Source organism: Lampris incognitus, chromosome 7, assembly GCF_029633865.1.
Source record: "Lampris incognitus isolate fLamInc1 chromosome 7, fLamInc1.hap2, whole genome shotgun sequence".
NCBI classification, from domain to species: domain Eukaryota; kingdom Metazoa; phylum Chordata; class Actinopteri; order Lampriformes; family Lampridae; genus Lampris; species Lampris incognitus.
This window is the reverse complement of record NC_079217.1, coordinates 26,535,530-26,562,165: the sequence shown is the minus strand read 5'-3', so window position 1 is coordinate 26,562,165 and position 26,636 is coordinate 26,535,530. Positions and strand designations below refer to the sequence as shown.

General features: G+C 42.9%; 1 protein-coding gene across 1 annotated transcript in view; it reads left to right on the top strand.

The window, feature by feature from the left end:
* Positions 1-26,636, top strand: part of kmt2a (lysine (K)-specific methyltransferase 2A) — a 56,160-nt gene extending 29,524 nt beyond the window's left edge. Inside the window, exons 13-35 of the mRNA XM_056283214.1 lie at positions 1,478-1,662; positions 2,023-2,199; positions 3,856-3,966; positions 6,364-6,437; positions 9,081-9,295; positions 9,399-9,493; positions 9,579-9,716; positions 10,067-10,225; positions 10,384-10,495; positions 10,609-10,687; positions 10,860-11,020; positions 11,736-11,882; positions 12,086-14,756; positions 14,901-15,798; positions 15,865-17,594; positions 21,957-22,025; positions 22,130-22,356; positions 22,574-22,648; positions 22,851-23,025; positions 23,428-23,535; positions 23,709-23,789; positions 24,243-24,372; positions 24,491-26,636. Of these exons, the coding sequence (XP_056139189.1) occupies positions 1,478-1,662; positions 2,023-2,199; positions 3,856-3,966; positions 6,364-6,437; positions 9,081-9,295; positions 9,399-9,493; positions 9,579-9,716; positions 10,067-10,225; positions 10,384-10,495; positions 10,609-10,687; positions 10,860-11,020; positions 11,736-11,882; positions 12,086-14,756; positions 14,901-15,798; positions 15,865-17,594; positions 21,957-22,025; positions 22,130-22,356; positions 22,574-22,648; positions 22,851-23,025; positions 23,428-23,535; positions 23,709-23,789; positions 24,243-24,372; positions 24,491-24,766 (8,093 nt within the window). The 3' untranslated portion in view covers positions 24,767-26,636. The remainder of the gene's footprint in view (positions 1-1,477; positions 1,663-2,022; positions 2,200-3,855; positions 3,967-6,363; positions 6,438-9,080; positions 9,296-9,398; positions 9,494-9,578; positions 9,717-10,066; positions 10,226-10,383; positions 10,496-10,608; positions 10,688-10,859; positions 11,021-11,735; positions 11,883-12,085; positions 14,757-14,900; positions 15,799-15,864; positions 17,595-21,956; positions 22,026-22,129; positions 22,357-22,573; positions 22,649-22,850; positions 23,026-23,427; positions 23,536-23,708; positions 23,790-24,242; positions 24,373-24,490) is intronic.

Sequence of the window (26,636 nt, the reverse complement as noted above, 5' to 3'; positions counted from 1 at the left end):
TTGACTTACAATTCGGGAAGGTGGATGACATGTAAGCAGGTGGAATGCTGAAATTTCAGTGCCTGCCAGGATTCCCCTCACCTTTGTGCAAATGTGCATTGTTAATCTCTGCCACTGTGTAGACTTAGAGTTAGACTGCTTTTATTTGTCATTGCCTTATATGCATGTCTCATACATACAAGGGAACGAAATTACATTTCACAAGGACTTCAGTGCCACATAAAAACGAATAACACACAATAAATATAAAAAACAAAAAGTCTTCACAGACATAAACATCACAAGAACACCTGACAGGGACAGTGAGTAAGACGGTCAAAAAGTCATTTTATGGAAGGTCTAAGTGTTCAGGCTGTTGAGGAACCTCACAGCCTGAGGAATGAAACTGTTGCATAGTCTGGTGGAGAAAGCATGGATGCTCTGGTACCTCCTGCCAGAGGGTAGGAGGGTGAAGTGGATTTGGGAAGGGATGGTGGGGTACTTCACAATGCTAAGAGTCTTCCGGGTGCACCGTCCATCAAAGATTGCCTGGATGGATGGGAGAGCAGTTCCTATGATCTTTCCAGCTGTCTTCACTATCCACTGTAGGGATTTGCGGTCGGAGGCCTTGCAGTTCCTGTGCCAGACAGTGATACATCTGGTCAGAATGCTCTCTATGGTGCCTCTGTAGAATGTAATGAGGATGGGTGGGGGGAGACTCGCCTTCTTCAGACCTCGGGTTGCAATAGTCTTGTTTCTGCAGTTAATTTTTTCCCCCCATTTAAATAAAAAGCGTTTTTAGAAGGACTCTGCTTATTTGGGTGTTGTCTGTGATAGGTTCACTAACATGATGATTTATTGATAGGTTTAATGATAGGCTGTCTTCAGAAGATCCAATCCGAATATTACTGTGACGTCTAGTCAACTGAAATTTTATTCTGGTGACTCATCCCAATCTTATATTGTACACTCCTAAAAGTACTAATACTCTAATGGCAACAGGGAAAAAATAAGAAGGGGGGGGGGATTTTTAGAAAAGTGTAGGCTACTCTATTCCCAAACTGTTCTGTGTTCATTGTTTAATAGAACTTCAAAAAATATACTGTGTTGTTGTCACTCTGTTTTTCAGTCAACATTGAAATTTTAGACCATTGTAAAAGCTTTCATAATCCATTACCTGTTTTAGGTCTTGATCTGTTTTTATTGGTTAATTAATCTAGACCAAATATTCAGATACTTGTTCAGAAAATTTTTTGAATATCTGAAGCTTGCAAAAAGGTAATTAGGACAGCCCTAGTGATCACTAGTCTTCCACACAAAGGCAAACATTTAATTGCACTTTTTCCACAGTCTCAGTTGTCATTGTCTTTGCTGCTGACTGTGTGAGTAAGCTATAGTGTGAGTCTTGATATATTCTCCATGTTGACTGGACACTGGTGGATGTGAAACATGATAGCTTAGCATGATAATTGACTTGCCATCCGTCACGGTATCCTAGATGAAATGTATGAACTGCTGTCCAAGCTGCCTGAGAGTGTCGCCTACACATGCACGAACTGTACGGAGCGCCATCCGGCCGAGTGGAGATCAGCCTTAGAGAGGGAGCTGCAAGGCTGTGTCCGGCACGTCCTCACTGCACTGCTCAATTCCCGCACCTCAACGCACCTGCTACGTTACCGACAGGTGAGACATGCCTGCCACTGAGCTAGGGGGAGGGTATTTTTTTCTGGCTTTACATCATTACTGTTTGTTTGCAGTTATGGTGGTGGTGCAGATTACAACAAGTGATTGTGCAAATAATTCTCCATGATGAAAACTTTTTTTCTTGACATTAGAACTTTCTCTTTTGCTTAAAGTCAAAAATACAACGGTATTTGGATTTCACATTTTCTTTAGGCAGTGTTTTTTCCCCATGGTGCTGCACTGATGGATACTCCAAATTGATACTACTCATTAACACTATCAAATGATCAAATAAACTGACCGTACACATGTTTTGCACCTGCATTTTGTCAACCTTTATTTCTGTGCCTTTGTGTCAAGGCTGTGAAACCTCCCGAGTTGAACCCAGAGACAGAGGAGAGTCTCCCATCCCGTCGCTCTCCTGAAGGCCCAGACCCTCCAATACTGACTGAAGTCACTCCATCCCTCCCCAGCGACTCTCCTCCAGACTTGGAGTCTGTAGAAAGGAAAATGAATCAAGGCCGTTACAAGTCAGTGGTAAGTATGTTTACTGTTGTCCGTAAGTATGATGGTTTAGGATGGAGGGCTACATGCTGCCAGTTGATAAATATTCTGACCTCCTCCAAGAAAGCCCCCAAAAAAAACAAAAATTTTCTCACTTTGTAATTTTCACATGGGAATCTTCACAATCTTCTGTAATATCATCTCACTGTTTCCTATTTATTTATCATCATCTCCCTAAAGTCGTTGTCAGGGTCTGAGGAAATTAAGAGTAGTTGTAGATCATCAGTCTAGAAAACACCTGAGTGTAGATGTGGTTTAGATGGTACTAATATTAATGAATATGTTAACATGCAAGCAAATAACCCAATCATAATAAGGAGTTGCTCAGAATTTAGACATAGTCATGTAAATTGCTTATAGGGTTGTCATTGTCATAGTAAATTCAAACTTGAAGTATGCATAGTCAGAGTACAGCATCTAGATTTTTGCTCAGTCTCAGTATTTTAAGACATGTAAACATCATAGTCTATTTGATACCATACATGCAAAAAAGTCACCAGACACTGTGATGAAATATTGCTTGAACATTACAAACATGGAAAAATTGTTTGTATTGCTGTGTTTTTAGAGATATTTGAAATACCCTGTTAACAAGTTGGGTCAATGCTCTGTCACAAACTGAACCCAAAGCATTGCATCCAATTACATCCACAGTATGCCATGGCCTTGTCGGCAGTCTAAAGAGTAAACAAGTCAACAACATCATTTTCAACTTATATCACAAATAAGGAAAACTATAGAAAAGATGCTGGGAGAGAGATGGGGGCTTGATAGTTTTCTATCATATCTAAGTCAAAAACTTAATAGAATGTTACAGACTTGGCAAAATTGGGATGCGTCTCTTTGTTCGAGGTTGTTCCATTCATTAATTTGTGATAAAAGTTGATGGGAGTTGTTCATGTGTTTACTGTTGGCACTGGTGACACTGAAACGGCATATGGTGAATGCAGTGATTACAATGCCGATGCTCAGTTTGCAATGCTTTACTGTCTGCCCGGTTAGTTAGCCAACAGATAACTTTCAAACAGGATGGCAAGTAGAAACATTCGTGTTATGATGCTTTACAATAAAATTGGAAAAATTAGTTTAAAAAAAATGTATGTAGTTGGAGAAAATGATCCAAGGTGCTTGCTTTAGGACTTGAAGCCACAATTGAGCAGTGAAAAAAAGGTAAGTCCGGGGAGAGTCAAAATCAGGTTATTTATCGAAATCTTGCCTTTGACCAATTGCTTCCACTAACTGAGTTATTGGTCTCTATGCAAACGTACTAACTGTTCGGGAGCAGTTCACCATTGTAAAAGACCAGCGGAGGAGATGACATCAGAGCCAAGAGAGGGTTTATAAAGTTGGCAAGGTTTTAGGTCAGAAAGAGAGAGCCTAAGAAAGAAAGAAAACAAAAAGGAGAGAGCAAGAAAGAAAAAAGGATTTTTAAATTTGGCTGGGAAATGCAGATATTGCAAGCAAAGGAAGATGGGTTTTATGCACAGACAGGGCAGGGCGACACTTGAATCTTCAAAAAGTCACTGCCAGCTGATGAGAGGAGAAGCATAGGAAGGAGGGCACTGTGTCATAATGTGTGTGTGTGTGTGTGCGTGCGCGCGTGCGCATCGTGTTTTCACTCCCTTCTAGCTGGAGTTCAGTGATGACATAGTGAGGATCATTCAGACGGCTATGAACAGTGACGGAGGGCAGCCAGAGAGCAGAAAGGCTAACAGTATGGTCAAGTCCTTCTTTATCAGGGTAAGAACCACACATTAGCTCTAATGCCACCACTTTAAACCTGGTAGTCTATCATGCTTGACTCAGATATTTGCTATATGCTTATCTGGTATTAATCCGATTCATACTGAATTCATGACCTGTCCAAAATCACTAGCTTTCACTTTGCCCAGGCATGTGTGCAAGTGTACTACCTAACTGCCACTTCTCTCTCATGCCAGTTTAGTCTCTGTTCAACTTGCCAGATGACCTTGCAAAGTTGGTTTTATTTATATTTTTTTAAGGTATAATGAGTAGGATTTTCCTAAAAAACACTGACCCCGTTTACATGATCACAATAATCTGATAACAGGGAATAATCGGGTAATGGTAATAATCCAATTTAATGCATTTACATGCACGTCAGTAATGCGATATCGGGGAAAAAAACTCGTTAACATGATTCAGTCAATAGTTGGATTTCTTCCACAAGGACGTGACGTAAAACTCAAACTTCCTGTTGTTAACAACATGGCGTCCCCCAGCATAGCTTTGGTGCCGATCAGGGCTGTGCCATGGACTGTACGCATGCAAAAGCTTAGTAGTACTCTCCTTCTTCGCCTTGTCTCAATGAGCAGAAAACGACAACAAGTTTTTTTTACAGCAAGTATCTGCTTTTGATCTTAGCAGCACCAGTCTTCCTCCACCCCTACCAAAACCCCGTTCCTGCTGGATGCGCATTCGGAGCAAGGACTGGTGGGAGAGAGTGGTGCTCAAGGAATTCTCAGATGCAGAATGGAGAGAGAATTTCAGAATGTCGCGGAGAGCATTTGTGAAACTCTGATCTCATGAAAGATGTCATGAGCCCAGCCCCGGATGAGATGACAGTGCGTCCTGTTGTACCTCTGGAAATGCGAGTGGCAGTTGCATTGTACAAGCTCGGTAGCTGCTGCTGCTCGCCATGTTTATGCTGTTAACACAACTGCTTCTGCTCGCGTTCTTCTTCATGTGTTTTTAACTACATCCACTTTTACATATTTACACATGCGCAGATGTAATAAAACGAAAGAAACCAGATTAAGATGTGTACATGCACTGGATAAACGGATTATTGGGCAAAAAACTAGGTGTGTTTATCCGATTTCTCATAATCTGATAATGGCTGTTATCTGATAAAGCATATCGGTTTATGCTGTTTACATGACTACTTGAGTAATCGTGTAACTCCAGAAATCAGATAATGATCGGTTTACTATTAGTGTGCCTGTAAACATGCTCATTGTGTAGACTCATACAAAAACAATCCCTCTCGTTCATCACATAATGACCCACTAGACATGTGTGGCAGTGTCTGTATCTGCAGAGACCCTGTCCTCTGCTTGTATTTTCTTACTTTTCTTATTGGCTGTGTATGGGATGTTTCTGGACACTAACCTTTGGGCAGCGGGACTCTATAAAAACGTAGCAACCATGTACCAGATCGAGATTGTAAGCACAGATCCAAGAGGAAGCTACGACAATGGTGGACACCGTGCTGAAAAGTCGCAAATATAGTGAGGTGAAACGCCAAGCAGACAAAGCTCATTCTATAAAGTCAAAAAGACATGCATTTTAGGGTTAATACTCCTGTCTGTGCTCCTGACCGAGGCATGGCAAGATGAACGAGTTGGTCCCTGGGTGCTACAGCTGCCCACTGCTCCTAGCTACACAGCTAGGATGGGTTAAATGCAGACCATACATTTCCCCAGAGGCATCAATAAAGTTATCAAACTCAAAAATAAAAAAACAAAAACAAAAAACGAGAGTGATTCTGGGGTTGGCTTTCACCTGCTGGGGAGTATTGAAGGAGAGGATGGGAATGAAGAGCGACACGGAGTTGGCCTGTACACCAGGATGTGTTCTGGCAACTACGGTACGGGGGCGTGTCCTTCTGGTGTCGTTGAGCCGGGGAGGAGGGACCAACTTTGAATGTTGTGTTTACAAAGTACAACCGACAAATCCTATTCATTTTACCTTTAACTACTCAAATCACCAAACAAATCCTTTGCACAATAATTTACATATTTGGTTGGCCTCTCCATGGTCACCACTATAATATATCAACTTTGTAAATCCTTGCAGACTTTTTTTAAACATGACATGTGTGTAAAGAAGTGTGGCCCCTCAACTTGGGCTTGATACTGACCTTCCACACCATACCTAATTATGTGCTATGCAATTGCCAGCCATGTGCTTGAGCAGGGATGTTTTTCTGTGGTCAACTTGTGAGCATTGACCTTTTCATGCTGATTGGCAAAATTAGTCACTAGTCCTGTGTGAAAGGGACATCCTGCACTTGATATAAAAGCACACAACAAACAAACACCATGTACCTTAATATGCATATTATGTGTATTACTATTTTGTATGAAGTTGATGTGTATAATGTTTCTGTTTCAGCAAATGGAGCGGGTCTTCCCATGGTTCAAAGCAAGAGAGTCCAGATTCTGGGAAGCACAAAAAGTCTCAGCTAAGTGAGTGTCAGCTCTACCATAATTATCAAAAGGAACAATAGAATAAAGAAGATGGTAAAAATGACCTGATTATAGTGCATAGAAGCCTATTACTAATAATACTCTTCAACAACAACTTTCTAATTAGGCATCATTTCTTAATTGCTAGTCCATATTTTACAATGGTAAGATTATAAATGTTTGACAGAACTGTGAAGAGATTTTGAAAAATATGCTGTGTATATGTCATTACTATATTTTAATGGTATTTTTGCATCATTATTTTCAGTTCAATCTGATTTTGTTATACTACAATTGATAATAGCTATATCTAAGCCTTCTGTTTCTCTCTTGGCAATCGGGGGATACTGTGATACCAAAAGCATTGTTTGGCTTTTCGTAGCGGAGCTGGTTACCTTAGTAATTAAAGGGTGCTTTATATCAATGGCACAAAGACACTATTAACTCTCGGAGAGAAATAACACTTAAACTTAAGTGGCAGGAATCAATTAGGTTTTGGAGGTTTTGCTCAATATACCTTTTCTCTGAACAATCACTGCAGATAAAGGCTTTCAAAAGCTGCAGTAACCAGATCAGAATCAGAATTATAATACTTTAATCATCCCCGAGGGGAAATTGGGTAGATTAAATTAGATAGATTCCTTAATACTTCTGAACATGAAGGGAGAATGAGCTTGTTTGTGAACTGAATAGGGGGTTATGGTAATGGGTGTAGGGAGATGAGTGCACACTCTGAAGTCAAAAATGCACAAAATAGTTTTTGAAATCATTAAGAATGGATATTCTTGATAGATTTTCTTTCGATATGCTTGGTCATTGATGTATTGATTGGATTGCTTTGTAGACTGGAAATAGGTTGAAATAAACTTTATTTGCTGGTTAGTAGAAGGCTGTCTAAGGCCATCAGAAGGTAAGTCCTTTTTAAAAACCAATTTATGTAGGACTGGAGCTGTTGGTTAAAACACATACTGTCACATGAGTGATTCATAATTGAACGATTGCATCGAATATTTGATACCTGTTCTATGATATTGTCAGAAATGATAGACTGACTTTTGATTGTTAGCTTGCAGTGATCACAAATCTTTGCCTCTTTATTATGTGAAACGTCTGTATCTCTGTGAATGGATGGCACCTTTGTGCCCACTGGTATAGTCCATCTGTTAACTTGTCTCATACATACTCACACAAACACTTGTATTAAACTTTCAGCTTTCTCATCTTTCCTACTTTGCTTCTAGGCACTGTGGGAGGCAAACCTTTACAGTGTCAAATTTCACTTAAGAGCTCTCACAAACCTTTGTGGCTGAACTGCAGTTAACTCATTTTCAATCTCATTTGTATTTGAAATATACTGGCTTCAATTTAGAGTGGACGGGCTCAAGTCTAATGCCTAACCTCTTAAAATAAGACATAAAATGTGCAGTGAAGGCTCAAGTTCATAATCAAAATTGGCTGCTTAACTTATTCTAAGAAGCGCCTCTCAGGGCCTGCTTTTCTGTGTTGACACATGTCATCATGAAGTACTTGGAGACTAGGATTTTCTGCCCATCTTGCACATTCTCTCTAAAAAGGCACTTGACTTTAATGTCAAGATGTGTGATTGTTCTGGGAAATAATGCCTCTACCCAAAAACAGCATAGGGTGTTTACTTAATTTGGTAGTACATTGATCACATGCGTTGCTATTTTTTTATCGCCTTTGAAAAAGTCAGTTGCTCATAGGCAGATATTTGTCTTTGGTTTGCTGTTCATTACATGAGTGATTTGAGAGGATGTATTACTTTATCTTACGGCTTTGGTCTATCTCCGATCCTTTGCAGATTTTATTGCAGATAAATGGTTTGATTATTTTTATTTTGTGAAATGTGCCAGTCAGTGGCTACAGGCTACTTGGAATTTATTTCTTGTATGTGTTTGTAGAAGTGATTTTTAAATTTTTTTTAATGGATCTAATCCAAAGTGAAAACTACTCTCATGTACTATGTTGAAGTGTGACGCATTAACATAAAAATGTGTTACATTTGACAGACTTGGCCTTTGTCATTTGACAAGAGTCCTAGTATAAATTAATTGAAAAAGGAATTCACTGAGATGATATTTAATATAAATCGAAAAAATTGACAAACTCTTATACATTCCTTGTTTAAAAGTTGGGTTTATTGTGCAATAAAATATTGTGTTTCAAATACACTGCCAGGTTTCCAAGAGTTATTCCATATCTTCTAATTAGAGGACAGAGATCACACTTCCAAGGTTGCAGATCTTGCCTTAACATCTCCGGACTGATCATTGCCTCACTTCTTGCACAAAGCTCCTTCTAAGGCACTTAATACAAAAGAAACGTTAGATGCATGAATATTGATGAATGCAATTTTGGTATTAAATCCCCACAGACTAAACTTCTGACTCATGGCCTTGGAGTCTTTTCCTCAGACTTTATTGGTATTAAACCAAATGAACAATGAGGTTAGCCAGAAATGTTTTTGCTTTGCTTTATTATTTATACTTGGGCTTAGGCAACAAAACAATCAAAACAACTATTCTTTAAAGAGTGGCATCCATCACACAATCAAGGAATGTTCCTTATATGTTGTCAGAAAGTGAACTCATACTGTTTTTTTAACCTTCTGCTGTCTTCCAGCAATGGTCTCCTCCCCAATGCTGTGTTGCCTCCATCCCTTGACCACAACTATGCACAGTGGCAGGAGAGAGAAGAACAATCCCGGTCTGAGCAGCCACTTCTCATGAAGAAGATCATTCCCGCACCACGGCCTAAAACCCCTGGAGAACCAGACTCTCCAACCACTCCGCTTCCACTCCCTCTGTCTTTACCCCCACCACCCCCACTGCTACCTGGTAACACATGCACTCACACAACATCCACATTACGTCTTTAACCAAATAATCTGTAACATTTTTTCCCATCGAGTTCCAACCTTGTTCACTATCCTCTCTTTAGACCGTGAAGACAGTCCAGAGCTCCCTCCCCCACCAGGTGTGAGTGATAACAGGCAGTGTGTTCTGTGTCTAAAGTACGGGGATGAGAACACAAACGTAAGTGAAATCTCTACCAAGAAACCCGCTTTAACAGATGCATTGCTGCATCCTCAAAGCTTCACATGTAACATTACACTTTCAGGAGGGTGGCAGGCTACTGTATATTGGTCAGAATGAGTGGACCCATGTCAACTGTGCCCTGTGGTCTGCTGAGGTGTTTGAAGATGATGACGGCTCTCTGAAAAATGTTCACATGGCTGTTCTCAGGGGCAAACAGCTGGTAAGGGATGATATTTACAAGTTGAAAATATCCATTATGGTCAACAAAGTCTTCAAAAAAAGGCAGGGTGCATGTAACCAGTGTAGAAAATCAAAACAGAATAGTTTGCACGCTGATGAAGGCTTAGGCTGAAATATCTGTGCCAATTGTATACTCTGTTATGCTGCTAGAATGCATGGTAATATGTTTATTAAAACAAGAATTTGTTGGCTACAAGATTTGAATTTTTCATACTTTCCTTTGGTGTGTTAACCATACTTATCTGAAGGCATGATGTTTCACATGTTGAATGTTCAAAACTGTATAATTGACTGATTGGACAAATGTTTGAAATATGCTTTTTTCCCCAGCGCTGTGAGAAGTGTCAGAGGCCTGGGGCCACGGTGGGCTGCTGCCTCACCTCTTGCCCCAGTAACTACCACTTCATGTGTGCACGCCAGTGCCAGTGTGTTTTCCTGGAGGACAAGAAGGTCTATTGCCCAAGGCACAGGGACCTCATCAAGGGCGAAGTAAAAAGAGCTTGTTATTTATTGTTGGTTTGAACCAAAGAGTTTCTTGTGACCTTGTATTCCAATTGCGTAATCCATTCTGAAATATGAGGATATTTTGCTCATGGATTTACATGAGCAAACATCAAATACTCCCATGTTTCCTTTGATTCTTCCAGATGGTGTCTGGTTTTGAGGTGACTCGCAGGATCCTGGTGGACCTAGAGGGCATCAGCCTGAGGAGGAAGTGGCTGGGAGGACTGGAGCCTGAGAATGTACACATGATGATAGGTAAGTCTGATGGTGGTGGATCTACAGTAGCTGACAGGTACTTGGAATTGGCCTTAACTGTGCATCCAAAAGCCTTTTGAATGCTGATTTAAACAACACTCTTGTCATTGCAGGATCAATGACTATTGATTGCTTAGGGAAACTGACCGAACTCTCTGACTGCAAGCACAAACTCTTCCCAATAGGATATCAGTGAGTTTTCTCCCAGTTTTTCCACATGAGCTATTTATTTTCCTTTTACATGAAGTATTGCAATTATTACTCTAAATCTGTATATTTATGACCATAAGCTTTAAGGAAGCATGGAGATTAAAATTCATTTCATCAAATTTGTTTCTCCCCCCCCTAATGTCTATATTCCCAGGTGTTCCAGGGTGTATTGGAGTACTTTAGATGCCCGTAAGCGCTGTGTTTATACCTGTAGAATCCTTGTTTGTCACCCACCAGTAGTAGACTCTGATCTGAAGGGAATCCTGGCCCTAGAGGAGAATCGTACCATAGCACACAGTCCCCCTCCATTACCAGGTAAACACAACCCAGAGATTATTGGGGCTGCACTATTAAAGTGGAAATCCATGACTCTTCTCCATTAATCTTTATTTTATTCATCTGGTCCATGGAGTCATCTTTACCTTGGTTGGAGACGCTTCCCATTCTACATATACCGCTGCTGAATTTTTTGACTGGGTAGGACAAACATTGGTACAGTGGCAAACGTACTTGTTGGAAACTCCAGCAAAAATAAAGATTGAAAAGCGATACTCATGTGGTAATGCTTCTGTTGGACAGAATCAATATTACTTTAGAGCAGTGTTGTAATGTAGTTTGTTGAAGTTTGTAATACATTAGACTGCTTGTATTAGCTTTGGTTCAAGAATCCCATTTATACAAGGGTGGGAAAAGTGAAATGCTGAGCTGATTGCACATGCATGACAATGGCTGTTACACCTCGTCTGTAGTCCTAGAAAATCATTTGCAGTGGGTCTATTTCTTGCTGCCTCCTACATCGAACAGTAATGGAACACTGTTCTCCAGTAATATTGATTACCTGTCCAAAAGAATCAGCACATGGTCATCAAGTTTCAAATGGATAAAATAATGACTCGTTAATGGAGAAGTCACAGATTGCGGCATTAAGTTTACTGTGTTTGAATGTTTACCTGCTGTGAAGGAAAAACATTATAAACTAAATTCCATGCCATGGTATGCAATGCATTTTCATTCCTGTTTTCAGATAAAGACTTTCCAGATCCATTTGACTCCCCGTGGCGCTCTGATGCCCTTTCTCCTTCCAACACCCCTAAACTTAGGGTTTACACCAGGAACCGACACCCCAGCTACCCACCCTGTCAGCGCTTACCAGGCCCCAGACCCATGCCCTCTACAGGTGGAAAACGTACAGTTATACAAGCCTCCTTCCTGATTAGTCATTTTTGCAGCATTTACGTTATAGGATTGTTTTTATAGTGGGAGTGTCTAGGGAGCAGCCAGTCCCTATGAGTTGAGAGTACTCTGCCAATATTTATAATTTAATGACATCTAAGCTTGAGTATATCACATAAATTAACTTTTGGCATTCTGTCTTTCAAGGGGGTTCCACCCAGTCCCAAAGCCATGAGATTGTGACAGTAGGAGATCCCTTGCTGAACCCGAGCATGCAGAATATTGCCTCAAGACGACACAGTACCCCCTCTCTCTCCCCTCCTTCCCACCAGTCCAACCGTCAGAGAGCAGTGACCTCCCCATCACAGGCCGTGTTAAGGCCTCTCACCTCACCCCCTCCCCTCATTCCCTCCCCTGCCAGAGACCCAGAGAAGGCTAGACACTATGGCAAAGATTCAAGCCAGAAGGATGGTGACAGAGGCAGATTATCCTCCACAGACAGGAACAGACCACCACCATCCAAAGACCAAAGCCTCAGGGACACTGACAAAGGGAGAATATTCAGCAGAGACCAAGCCTCCAAGGATTCTGAAAAGAATAGAATGACAAGAGAACTTGGACAGAAAGACTCTGACAAGGTCAGGCTACCCTCCAAAGAGCCAGAGAAGGGAAAACCATTGGGTCAAGACCCCGGTGTGAAAGAGAGTGAACGAGCAAGGCAACTCAGTCGGGATCCCAACTTTAGGGACTCCGAGAAGAGTAGACAGGCAAGCAGAGACACTGAGAAGGGGAGACAGGCAAGCAAAGACTCAAGTAATAGAGACACAGACAAGAGCAAACTTTCCTGTAAAGATCCAAACTATAAGGACACTGAAAAAGGTAGGCCACTCAACAGAGATGCTGGGCTTAAGGATTTAGACAAGCAGAGACAGTACAACAAGGATACAGATAGAGGAAAAGCCACTGGCCAAGATAAAGGCAGACCTTCCAGTCGAGACTCTGACAGAGGCAGACCACCCCCTAGAGACTCTAGCTACAGAAGCACAGAGAGAAACCGAGACTCTGGCTCAGGGAAAGACAGAAGCACCAGCAGTCAATCCAAACAGGCAGGAGGGGAGAGTAAGGGTCCCAGACTGGCACCTGCAGGCTCAGGCCAGTCCTCACCTCCCATGGGCACTGCTGTTCTCACAGGACAGCAGAGAAGTGGCAGCTCCAAGCAAGCAGACAAGCAGGGGAAACAGGGAAGCAAAGACCAGGATGTCTCAGCCGGCCTGAGTTTGTTGCCTCGCCAGCGGTCTTCTTCAACCTCTAATAGTATCCAGCCCAAGGACAAACTCATCCCAGGGAAAGAAAGCCGACCAGGTACTGGGACATCCATGCCGGCCATTCTCCATAAAGAGATTGTTGTTGGAAAATCTGGCTCGCCGCAGTCTTCATTTCAGAAGAGTGACACACGGAAGTCACATGACTACATATTAGGGCCGGCCCCTGCAGCTGCTTTGAAACCACTTTGGTCATGTAGGGCATCAGTTGATGATGATATCATCAAGCGAAGCTCCTCGCACCAGGTCTTGCCTGCAGCCCTAGCAGCCAAAGACAAAATCTCCAAAGTAAGGGCAGGAAATAAAGAGGCTTTGAAAGATTGCGACAGAGAGAAGACTCTCTATAACAGTAACACCAGCAATAAGAGCTCCCTTCTCAACAACAATACTAAAGCTACAGGTCTCTCCAATACACATACTCAAACCGCTAGCACTCGTAACAGCAGCAACAGCAAGCCTCCCATTCTGGGAAACAGCACCAAATCCCAAGGAAAAGCTGACGTGGAGAAGCAGGGGGGACCGGTAGGAGACAGGTCATCCACTAAGAACAGAGAAATCTTCTCCTGTTCCGAGAAAAAGAGCAACTCCAGCCTGGAAAACTTACAGCTGCAGCAGTCTAGTTTGGCTCCAGAAAGAGGACAGAAAGCCCTCTCTCAGTCTCACTCTAAAGGAACGACTAATCAACTGCCACTGTCCTCCAGAGACAAAAAGAGGCCTGGAAAACCTCCCTCTGTAGTCCCTGTAATGACTGACATTAAGACTGACCCTAACGGGACCAGCAATGTTAACAGGACCCCCTCTTGCAGCTTTAGCAGCCCCACCACCACAACCACCACAGTTTCTCCTGCAGGCCAGGGGACCCGCCGGTCTGCTAGCTCCACCCTTTTCTCCTCCCCCTCTGCCAGCAGCAGTGACAGCTCTGAGTCTGACTCCCAGACACACCCAGAAGAGGATGAACGGTGCAAAGAGCCCTCAGGCAGCGACTGCCAAGACCACCACAGTCTCCATACTCAATGCATTGAGGATGAGGGTGATGAGCCAGATGAGGACAATGATAAAGACATGGACGATAAGCACCAGGAGGATGACAGTGATGGCTCTGGCTCAGCCAAGCGGAGATACCCTCGACGCAGTGCTCGGGCACGCTCCAATATGTTTTATGGCCTCACTCCATTCTATGGCGTGCGCTCATACGGGGAAGAAGACCTCCCTTTATATGGCAGTGGCGATGGCAGTGGGGGAGTTGCTAAGAGGAGGACAGGTGGAAGCAAAAGGTCAGCTGAGGGGCAGGTGGATGGAGCCGATGATATGAGCACCTCCTCTTCCTCAGGCGACAGTGGAGAAGATGAGGTGGGTGGGATGAAACATAGGGAGAAAGATCCTTATTACTACAATTTCACCAGAACTATCATCAACCCAGGCGGAGGACTACCCTCTATAGAGGGAATAGACCAATGCCTGGGTAGGGGCTCCCAGCTTCAGCGCTTTCTCAAAGATGAAGAGCAGCAGCAACAGAAGGGACAAGCAAGTGTTGGAGAAGACCTGCTGAACACCATGTATGTGAATGCATATCATCATCTTAGTGACATCCATTTCTTGGTCACTTGTAGGCATTTGCTTACATTTTTTTTCCTTGTCAAAATGCTATTTCTTAGATATTTTCCAGTAATTACCTAACTTTTTTCCTTTGTGTATAACAGGAGCTTGGCCAAGCAGCAGATTGGCCAGTTTGATGGTGTGGATGATGGTTCAGAGAGTGATGCTAGCATCTGCACCACCAGCACCACAACCACTACAGCAACTTCCTCCTCCAACTCCCACAAGAACACTGGAAAAAGGAGAGGCAGAGAAAGACACACTGAGAAACTTGAGTCCCATGATTCGGGCAAGGAGGCTGACAGCAGTAGTGGAGCAGCTGCAGGAGGGGGCAGCACTAACAGCCGCGAAGGCAGAAAGAACCAGAAAGATAACTGTCTCCCTCTTGGAGCGGGAGTTAAGTCCGGGTCACAGAGTCAAAGTCAGGATCCCCTAGAAGCCCAGCTATCCCTCAGCACAGACCTGCTTAAGTCTGATTCTGACAACAACAACAGTGACGACTGTGGTAACATTCTGCCATCAGATATAATGGAGTTTGTCCTCAACACACCCTCCATGTCCATGCAGACTCTTGGTCAGCAATCTGAGCCCTCCTCTTCAGAGCTCCTGTTGGATGAGGGCTATGTTGGTGTGGACGTCAACCGGCGAAAGGATATCTTGTTTGAGGACTTTCCCCAGCCAATGTCAAGCACAGAGAGTGGAGGGGTAGTGGAGAGCAGTGTGAGCAGTTCTATAACTGTAGAGGAGCCCTATGATCTTCCTTTGGAGCTGCCTTCTGACCTCTCTGTTCTGACCACTCGCAGCCCCACTGTCAGTAGTAGTCAGAATCATACTACTGGGAGTCTAATTTCAGACAACACGGACCGCACAATTTTAGGATTGACCTCTGACCCAGAAACAATCAGTACTGAGAAGGGTAATGACAAGAAGAGAGGAGGGTCAAGTGTGTCACCATCTGAGAACCAGCATGAGGGCACAGCTTTAGCAAATAGGGATACTCAGGTGACGGAAGATCACATGACACCAGAACAGTTCATCCCCAGCCCTGCCGTTGGGCAAGTGGTTGAGCCTCCAGGTAACCAGGATGTAGCAAGAAATTCTGGAACCCCCGGTCTGCCTAGCTCCCCATCCCTCCCTCTTCAGGGTCAGAAGTACCTCCCTGCCTCAGCTGCAGCAGCAGCCAGCCCGGGCCCAGTGCCAGGCCCAGGGCCTTCGCAGGCCAAGGTTGCCATTCAAGCAAACATCAAATCTGGCCCTGAGAAGCTTATTGTCGTCAATCAGCAATTCCGGCCCCTTTATGTGCTTCAGACCCTCCCTAATGGTGTTACCCAAAAAATCAATGCCACAGGAGTGATGGATACCAACTCTCCAACAGTTTTGAGCTCCATGACTCTCACGGCGGGTCTAAATACAGGCCTTTCCACAGGCCAGTCAATCTTCCCTGCAGGAGGAAAAGTCCTGGGCACCATGCCCCATCACCCTCAGATCCACACATTTACAGGAACTACCCAGACAGGATTTCAGACTGGCATTCCCAGCACTACATCAGGGCTCCTGATTGGGGTGCCCTCCCAGCCCCATGACCAGTCCCAAATTCTGGTTTCAGAGGCTGGACGGCCACGCGAGTTGGGGCCCAATGTCGCCATAGTGTCCAGCCCCTCCACCCTTACTTCATCCCCAGCTGTGCTGGCCTCTGCACATGGCAAGAAGAGACCAATTTCTCGTCTTCAGCCAAGAAAGACCAAAAAATTGGCCCGCTCCCGCAGCCAGCCTACTCTAGCTCCATCTGATGTGGGCCACCCTCACAACATGACCCTCATCAACCTGTCATCCCCTCAGATAACTGCCAGCATCCCTGGCCAGCCTGGTGGGCTTGTTGAGTTAAGCACCATCTCCACCTCCCAACGCAAAGTACCCAATATTATTAAGAGGCCAAAATCTGGCGGGGTTATGTACATTGAGCCTACTACTCTCCTTCAGCAGCGGATGCCTATACCTGCTGGTGCCCAGCCAGGTATTTTGGGCCATGATTCCTCTACTCACCTTCTGCCCTGCACCGTCTCCAGTCTTAACCCGAACCAGTCAGTGCTGAATGTTGTTTCTGTGCCACCTAGTGGAACTACTGGTCTTCTTGCTTCAGGATCTGTCTCTCTCTCCACTCCTGTTCTCAGCTCTACTGAGATTCCGGGACCAATTAGCAACCTCCTCTTTAAGGCTGGTCCTCATGGTTTGGGCCTGTCTGATCAGCCAATGGTTCTTCAGTCAGCAGGTGGAGCGCCCATGATGTCCCAGCTAAGCTCCCCTGGACAGACATCCATTGCCAGCAACATCTGTGTCCTGCCCTCACAACAAACCATTGGCATGACTGTCAGTCAGCAAGGAGAGACAGACAGCAGTGTTGGCCCTCTCCAACATCAAACCCAGTCAGTTAACAGATCCCAGACCCTGGATTCAAGCCCTAACAACACGCCTGCTTGTGTAACTTTAGCTTCTGGTTCTGCCACCAACCCAAGCTCTAACAAGGGACATGTTGTTGGGGTTTTCTCCCAAACCAAGGCCTCAGGACATTGCCAAAGCTCTAGAATCAACCCCATTTCCAGGTCTTCAGATCAAAGGCAGCCTAACTCCACCCCAGTTGTATCAGCATCAGTAACTGTGTCAGGACCAGAAAAGGGCAAGCAGAAAACCAAGAGGAGCAGACAGAGTCCAGACAAAATCAGTGGGAAGAAGCTGAAGGCTTGCCAGGCAGAGGAACATCACAGCAATGCAGGGCGAAGAACTACTTCATTAAACCAAGGGTGAGACATGTTAATATCACACAGTTTCACAACTATAATTGGTTTCTTTAATGTAATGTGTTTAAGAAATATGTATAATTGCATACAAATGATAATCGAAGTTTGACAAATGTATTAAGCATGATCGTTGTAGACCATTCCCATTAGCCCAGAAGGAACATAACTAAATCTTTGCATGGCATGAAATTCTGTTATCACTTAGTTAAATATTCCTGACAGAATTAGCACCAGAATGGTCATTTTAATTTTAGCTCAGCTCATAAAGTCTTGTATGGTTTTAAGCACCAAAGATGTTTATAATTTATTTGTGAAAATGTTAAGACTCAAAGCATAATTTCATTTGTTTAACTCTTAAATATTTCTCTCAAAGCTCTTAAGATTAATGACTAAGATGTTGATTGTGCTGCAAATGTGCGTCTATTTGTAGGGGGTCGACTCGATATGTTTTGTTTTGTTTTTTTTCCCCCAGGGCTGATACCGATATCGATTATCGGTATATTATGACGGCCAATAGCCGATATTTGGGGCCGATATTCAGTTGCGGAAAATGTTAAAAAAAAAATTGTGCCAAAATTTACAGCAACACAAACCCCAACATAAGGCTGGCTTTAAATGAACATGGTTTTTTTTTTTTGCTTTTCCCCCCTGTTTCTCTCCAATTGTACCTGGCCAATCACCCTGCTGTCTGAGCCGTCCCGATCACTGCTCCACCCCCTCTGCCGATCCGGGGAGGGCTGCAGACTACCACATGTCTCCTCTGATACATGTGGCGTTGCCAGCCGCTTCTTTTTCACCTGACAGTGAGGAGTTTCACCAAGGGGACGTAGCACATGGGAGGATCATGCTATTCCCCCCAGTTCCCCTTCCCCCCTGAACAGGCGCCCCGACCAACCAGAGGAGGTGCCAGTGCAGCGAACGGGACACATGCCCACATCCAGCATCTCGCCCACAGACACAGACAATTGTATCTTTAGGGACGCCCGACTAAGCCAGAGGTCATATGGGGATTCAATCCGGCGATTCCCGTATTGGTAGGCAACGGAATAGACCGCTATGCTACCCGGACGCCCCTTAAATAAACATATGTGTAATAGAAAATATTTGAAAAAGATGAAAATGAAGTGCATGATATTCAAGGCACTATCTGACAACAATCTAATGTAACAATCTGAGTGGAATTCTTTCGAACAAATTTAAAGAAATAATGAAATTACAGGCAGCATGGTGGCTCAGTGGTCACCTCACAGCAAGAAGGTCCTGGGTTCGAGCCCCGGGGTAGTCCAACCTTTGGGGTTGTCCCAGTTTGTCCTCTGCGTGGAGTTTGCATGTTCTCCCCGTGTCTGCGTGGGTTTCTTCCGGGTGCTCCTGTTTCCTCCCACAGTCCAAAGACATGCAGGTCAGGTGAATCGGCTGTACTAAATTGTCCCTAGGTATGAATGTGTGTGTGTGTGTGTGTGTGTGTGTATGTATGTATGTATGTATGTATGTATGTATGTATGTATGTATGTATGTCGGCCCTGTGTGATGACCTGGCAGCCTGTCCAGGGTCTCCCCACCTGCTGCCCAATGACTGCTGGGATAGGCTTCAGCATCCCCGTGACCCTGAGAGCAGGATAAGCGGTTCGGGTAATGGATGGATGGATGGATGAAATTACATACAACTAAATCGAAGACAAAACAAAAAACAAAAACAACTTTAAACTATTAGACTCCACATTCATAAAAGAAAACTATTAAACCAGCAGCATGCGACCGGTCTATGCTACCCCACACTGCGTGGCGAGCACGAGCTGTCCAGTAACTAGCATAAAAACACATGGAATTCGGCTAACGATGCATGTGTTAACAATGCAGGGATGCAGTAAGACATGCAGTAAGTCTTACTGCACGGTAATTTCTAAACTAGAAGGCATATATTTCATGCAAATCACTGAATTTATAAAGGTGATGAACCAGTCACCCAAAACAAATCGATCTCAGCTTAAATCTAAAGTACTGTCACATATATGACATCAAAATATGTTGTACATGATACTGCATTTAATGACCACCGCTTTTATAACAACGCGTTACCACCCAACCTTGTCATCTGGGATTAACAATGTTGTATATGACAAGTAAATAGGTTGTACATGATACCACGTTTAACGACCGTCGTTCTTATAGCGTGTTCATGCACAACACTGACTATAACACTCTGTATGTAGCTAAAATGTCACACACTAGCTTTTTTTTCTTTTAGCCTAGTTACATTTGAAGGTTAAGTACAGCAGTGGAAAGTGTGTTCTCTGTTTGAATTGACAACCTGTTGTCGAGTTCATGTCGGACCGACGATATGCTCTTTGGTGTGTGCGTGTGAGAGGGATAGAGAAATTAATGTTACAGAGTGCGTTTTGTTGCTAACGTTATGGCATGCTTTTCTTACCAACCGAGTGGGTTTTATGGCATTGGCATGCTCCTCTTACCTTAGAAAAGTGGTCTGACTCCTGGATGATTGTGCTTCAGGAGAGTGCTTCAGGAGAGTGAAGGCTGCATTGGAAGCGCGCATGTTGCGCAGCGGACTTTTTTTTAATTGGCTGGCCGATAAAAATATGCAGATAATGATAATATGAAAAATGACAAATATCCAAGCCGATAATCGGCCAGACCGATAATCGGTCGATCCTTAATTTGTATCTATACAAACCCCAATTCCAGTGAAGTTGGGACGTTTTGTAAAACGTAAATAAAAACAGAATACAATGATTTGCAAATCCTTTTGACCTATATTCAATTGAATACACTACAAAGACAAGATATTTAATGTTCAAACTGATAAACTTTTTTTTGCAAATATTCACTCATTTTGAATTTGATACCTGTAACACGTTCCAAAAAAGCTTGGGCAGGGGCATGTTTACCACTGTGTTACATCACCTTTCCTTTTAACAACACTCGATAAGCATTTGGGAACTGAGGACACTAGTTGTTGAAGCTTTGTAGGTGGAATTCTTTCCCATTCTTGCTTGATGTACAACTTCAGTTGCTCAACAGTCTGGGGTCTCCGTTGTTGTATTTTGCGCTTCATAATGCGCCACACATTTTCAATGGGAGACAGGTCTGGACTGCAGGCAGGCCAGTCTAGTACCCGCACTCTTTTACTACGAAGCCACGCTGTTGTGACACGTGCAGAATGTGGCTTGGCATTGTCTTGCTGAAATAAGCAGGGACGTCCCTGAAAAAGACGTCGCTTGGATGGCAGCATATGTTGCTCCAAAACCTGTATGTACCTTTCAGCATTAATGGTGCCTTCACAGATGTGCAAGTTACCCATGCCATGGGCACTAACACACCCCCATACCATCACAGATGCTGGCCTTTGAACTTTGCGCTGATAACAATCTGGATGGTCCTTTCCCTCTTTAGCCCGGAGGACACGACGTCCATGATTTCCAAAAACAATTTGAAATGTGGACTCGTCAGACCACAGCACACTTTTCCACTTTGCATCAGTCCATCTCAGATGAGCTCGGGCCCAGAGAAGCCGGTGGCGTTTCTAGGTGTTGTTGATATATGGCTTTTGCTTTGCATGGTATTTACAGAATGATGTCGGTTTTTAATGCTGTGCCACCTGAGGGATTGAAGGTCATGGGCATTCAATATAGGTTTTCGGCCTTGCCGCTTACGTGCAGAGATTTCTCTGGATTCTCTGAATCTTTTGATGATATTATGGACTGTAGATGATGAAATCCCTAAATTCCTTGCAATTGTACGTTGAGAAACGTTGTTCTTAAACTGTTGGACTATTTGCTCACGCAGTTGTTCACAAAGTGGTGAACCTCGCCCCATCCTTGCTTGTGAATGACTGAGCCTTTCGGGGATGCTCCTTTTACACCCAATCATGACACTCAGTCACCTGTTTCCAATTAACCTGTTCATCTGTGGGATGTTCCAAACAGTTGTTTTTTGAGCATTCCTCAACTTTCCCAGTCTTTTGTTGCCCCTGTCCCAGCTTCTTTGGAATGTGTTGCAGGCATCATATTCAAAATGAGTGAATATTTGCAAAAAACAGTAAAGTTTATCAGTTTGAACATTAAATATCTTGTCTTTGTAGTGTATTCAATTGAATATAGGTCGAAAAGGATTTGCAAATCATTGTATTCTGTTTTTATTCACGTTGTACACAATGTCCCAACTTCTTTGGAATTGGGGTTTGTTTATATTTTAATCTGTACCAATGGGGAGTTGCACTTAATTTCGTTGTACAGCTGTGCAATGACAAATAAAGGCATTCATTCATTCATTCATAACATAAAGAGAAAATGATAAATATACTTAACGTTGAATATGCACTTATTGTCAACTCGTGTTTTCTTTTTGCAGGTCAAGAGAGCTGTGCTCTCCTGAACCTATGGACACTGGCAAGGCCACAGATAAGGGGCCCAACAAAAGGTAAAGAAGTTTCGAGACAAGCTGGTCACTAATTTCTATGTTTTATTTGCTAATGAAAGACAGGCAAGTTCCTTCAAACTTGTATTTAATCTTGCTGGTTCCAGTGTCCTCGGTACAAAGGCCTCTGAAACACCTGCTCTAATGGGGAAAGCTGTGGAGAAGGACAAAATATCTGGTGGGGCAGGGGGACCGGGGTCCCTAGCTGTTACCTCTCCCCCAGACCAGGAAGGTAATGGAAGGGATATAGCCCTGGACAGCAAACCCAAGAAGGGCATCATCTTTGAAATCTGCAGTGAAGATGGATTCCACATCCGCTGTGAGAGTATCGAAGGTAAGAGAAAACATCCGCTACATCAGCTCTCTTAATTATCAAATAATAAAAAATGTGAGTCTTTATTTACATTAGACACAAACAAATTTCACTGGCAAAATACTTTTTTCCCCAACCCTACTTGATTAGACTACATCAACCAAACTAGGTCGAAGTGCATTTGAACACAAGTTTGATGAAAAATTATGTTGTTCTGGTTCTTTCTGCCCATATACAGAGGCTTGGAAATCCCTGACTGATAAAGTGAAACAGGCTCGTTCCAATGCCAGGCTCAAAGAGCTCTCCTTTGAAGGTTAGCCTCTCAATATCAATGGGGTGACAATAACATTTGAAACACAATTCTTATCCAAATTGTTTTAAATGTTTGATTTAAAAAATAAATAATGTCAAAACCAGTCAGTGTTTCTCCCTCTCAAACTATGTACTTCTCAGTAACCTTGAACGAATTGGTAATTTATTGTGAATTCTTGTTCATTGTCTCATTCCCCTCACAGGAGTGAATGGGTTGAGGATGCTGGGTGTCGTCCATGAAGCAGTAGTTTTCCTGCTGGAGCAGCTGTATGGCTCCAGACACTGTAGGAGCTACCGCTTCCGTTTCCACAAGCCTGAGGAGACCAATGAACCTCCTCTCAACCCCCATGGTTCAGCCCGTGCAGAGGTGCACCACAGGTAGAGGAGGGACATACACACACACACACACATATTGGTGACTGGTGTATTGAGCAAGGGGGAGGAGTGCTGTCTGACCAAAGGGCCCAGGTTTAAACTCCCGTGATGTGACAGCAAGTGCCTGCCTTACTGAAGTGTTCTTAAGCCAACCCTGCACACTCCAACCTTCCCAGGGTTGGCAAGTGGAAAAAAAAGTCTCTTTCTGTCAGGATCGACAAAGTCTCATGTTCTTATCAATGTTATTTATATCCTTGTACTGCATGGCTAAGCTGTCTGGCATCCCCTGCTATGGAATGTGTTGTCAGTAACTGTAGGTTTATCAATTTGTATGTATGTGTGTGATGTGTATGTGTGTGTGTATCCTTTTCCGACTCTTATCTGCCACACCTGTGTCCTGTTCAGGAGATCTGTGTTTGATATGTTCAACTTCCTGGCCTCCAAGCACCGCCAGCCCCCAGAGTACAGGCCTCATGAAGAGGAAGAGGAGGAAGGGTTGCTTAGGACTGCTAGGTCTGTAACTGGATACATATAGCCTCTCTTTACATTGTAGTCAGAACATACTCAAAAGCTTTTCCCCCTAAATAAACAAAATGTAATTTTGTTAAAGAGACTTCTCAACTACTTAGTCCAAATCATTGGTAACCATACAATAAATGTTGTCACCCATCTTGCTGTTGTTGCAGACGTGCCTCCATGGAGCTACCCCTGGCAGTTAGATTCAAGCAGCTCAAAACCACCTCCAAGGACACCGTTGGGGTGTACAGGTTAAAACAGTGATACTTTATTACCATTATCGTAGACAGATACTAGAGAGAGGATAAATCGACCTAACGCTGGGCTGTGTCATACATAACTGTTCCTGTCACTCCAGCCATCTCACTTTCTGTTCTGTTTCATCAAAATTTACCTGAAAACATTTTGGTAATGCACTGTGATCTGATTAGCCCACTTAATATTTGTATTCAATGTACATTCTCATTTCTATTTATCATTACAAAAAGGTACTTACTAAATTAAAGCCAATCTTGTTTACTCAACACAAGCTGTCATTAACATTTTATTTGGCCCACAAACTTGTTTAACATGAAGATAAAAAGTGGATGGGTGTGAAAGAGCTGGCCAAAACAAAGCATTTTGGCCTCTTGCTCATAGTCTACCACATCTATGAAATTACATTTAGGCAGCTCATTTCTCCAAACTCTTTATTCCCCCTTCAGATCTCCCATCCACGGTCGAGGTCTGTTTTGCAAGAGGCCCATCGATGCAGGGGAAATGGTGATTGAGTATTCAGGCAATGTCATCCGTTCAGTGCTCACTGACAAACGGGAAAAATATTATGATGGCAAGGTGAGACAGAAAGTAAAAGTGGGTGTGAATGTTGAACTTTAAAACATTTCATTAGCTGTTATCAAATAGAATAGTATAGGTAGTGAAGAACACACATGTCCCTTTTCTCTCCTTTCAGGGGATTGGCTGTTACATGTTCCGCATTGACGACTATGAGGTAGTAGATGCTACGGTACATGGCAATGCCGCCCGCTTCATCAACCATTCCTGTGAGCCTAACTGCTACTCACGTGTCATCACAGTGGATGGCCAGAAGCACATTGTCATCTTTGCCTTTCGTCGCATCTACTGCGGGGAGGAGTTAACCTATGACTACAAGTTTCCCATTGAGGATGCCAACAACAAGCTGCCATGTAACTGTGGCGCCAAGAAGTGTCGCAAGTTCCTCAATTGATGTCCCTTCCTCCAACCTATCTGAAGGGGTTAACATGTCCCTCATGTAGTTGTGCCACATCTAATTCTTATGTGATGTTCAGGAGGGTGTTTTGACAAGTAATTTGGCCATGGCACTAGCTATATTACAGGTGTCCAGTGTGCCCTTTCAGCATAGGGCCACAACTGCAGAAGGACACTAGCTGTAGCATGGCTTTGGCTTGCTAGTGCTGGCTGAGCAGAGGCCAGAGATGGAGCAATAGTGGGTCATATTATATATGCAGGTGAGGCCATTGGAGCAGGGGGCCTATTGTTTAAAGAGAAATAAATTATTGTGCCTCCTTTTGTTTGGTTTACTTGTGCGGTGGGTTCAGCTTGAGAGGTGAGCTATGAAATGTTTAGCTAGCACCTTCACAGAATTGCGAGTTTAACCGTTTATACACACACACACACACACACACTTGGAAGGTAAAAAGTTCCTTTTCATTTTTACATTGGCCCATTCCCCTTAATTTTCTAGAAAGATTTGTCATTCCTTGGAAGGTAATAGATGGAAGAAAAAGCAAAAACAAAAAGAACCCGTTCAAGAGTCCCGTTTTACACCAAAGTGCAATTTGTTGAAGGAAACAGTCATTTCAATGGAAAGAGAAAAGCAGAAAGTCCTGTTTGTTTTTTTTCTCTTGGTGTCATCTGTTATTGAAACACATCTTGTCAGAATGTGTCCAGATGCCTTTAGAGCTTACAATAAATTGGAACCTTCCCCTACCCAGGATGCTTAAAATCTCATTGCTGTTTATGGAAGACACTGTATATAGGAGGTTGCCCAGGAACTTGTCCAGAGCAGCCTGGTGAAAGCAGTACCGGTGCAAAACACTAGGGGGAGCTTTGGTAATTTTAAAGAACAGAAGAGACGTGCAAAGGAAAGGGAGGTGAAATTGTAGATTTGTACAAAACAAAACAGATGTTAGTTTGGTCATTTGTGTTGAGAATGACGGCTACAAGAGTATTTAGACTGAGTGTTAAGTCTGTCAACTAGGTAGCTATGTAGACATGTTAATGATTTGATAAAGCTTCTTGCCTTGAGGAAGCTTGGCAGCTGGAGATTCTGGTGGACTGACAGCAAAGGGGACTGGAGAATTCTACTGTTGTGCTTTAACAGTCACATGTTTATCATTCATTTTTTGAGGGGTGGGCAAAATCCATGATCAAGAAAGAGTTATTCATGGATTTTGAGCATTGAGAAATATATGGACAGTAGTACTGCATATTTCTGCATGCTGTTGTTTAAATTTATTTGGAAATTATAACAGCTTGGATTTTCTAAAAAAAAAAAAAAGAAAAAGAAAAAAAAGTTCCAAATTACAACAGCAGAGACAACCAAACATAATTAACCCTTGAACAGAATCTACACAGAAGTTATTGACTTCTACCAGGCCTGTTGTTATAGCAATTACTATGGAAAAAGATGTTTTTATTTGTATTGTATTGGTATTCAGTCTTTTTAAAGTCATGTTTGTTATCTGTCTTTATTTTTATGGACAGGGAATTATCATGCTTGCTTTTGAAAAGAGATGTAAATAATAGTGTATATTTTTCTACACAAAAAAACTAAAAAGCACTCACTAGTGAATAGCACTTAATGATGGTATTTATATTTTTAAGAAATCGTATTTATTTAATTGCCGTTTTTGTAGGAACTAGAGAAGTTTACAAACACTAATGCTTGGTCTCTACATTTTGTATTCAGCTGCCTTTTCAAAGTTGTTATTTTATTTTAATTTTTTTTTCTATTTTATTTTATTTTTTTAGCCTGAATGTTTTCTTTGATTCCAAAGACTGACGCTGGTCTGTGGCTTGGTCCCATTGAAATCAGTCCACCAGTAACACTCTAT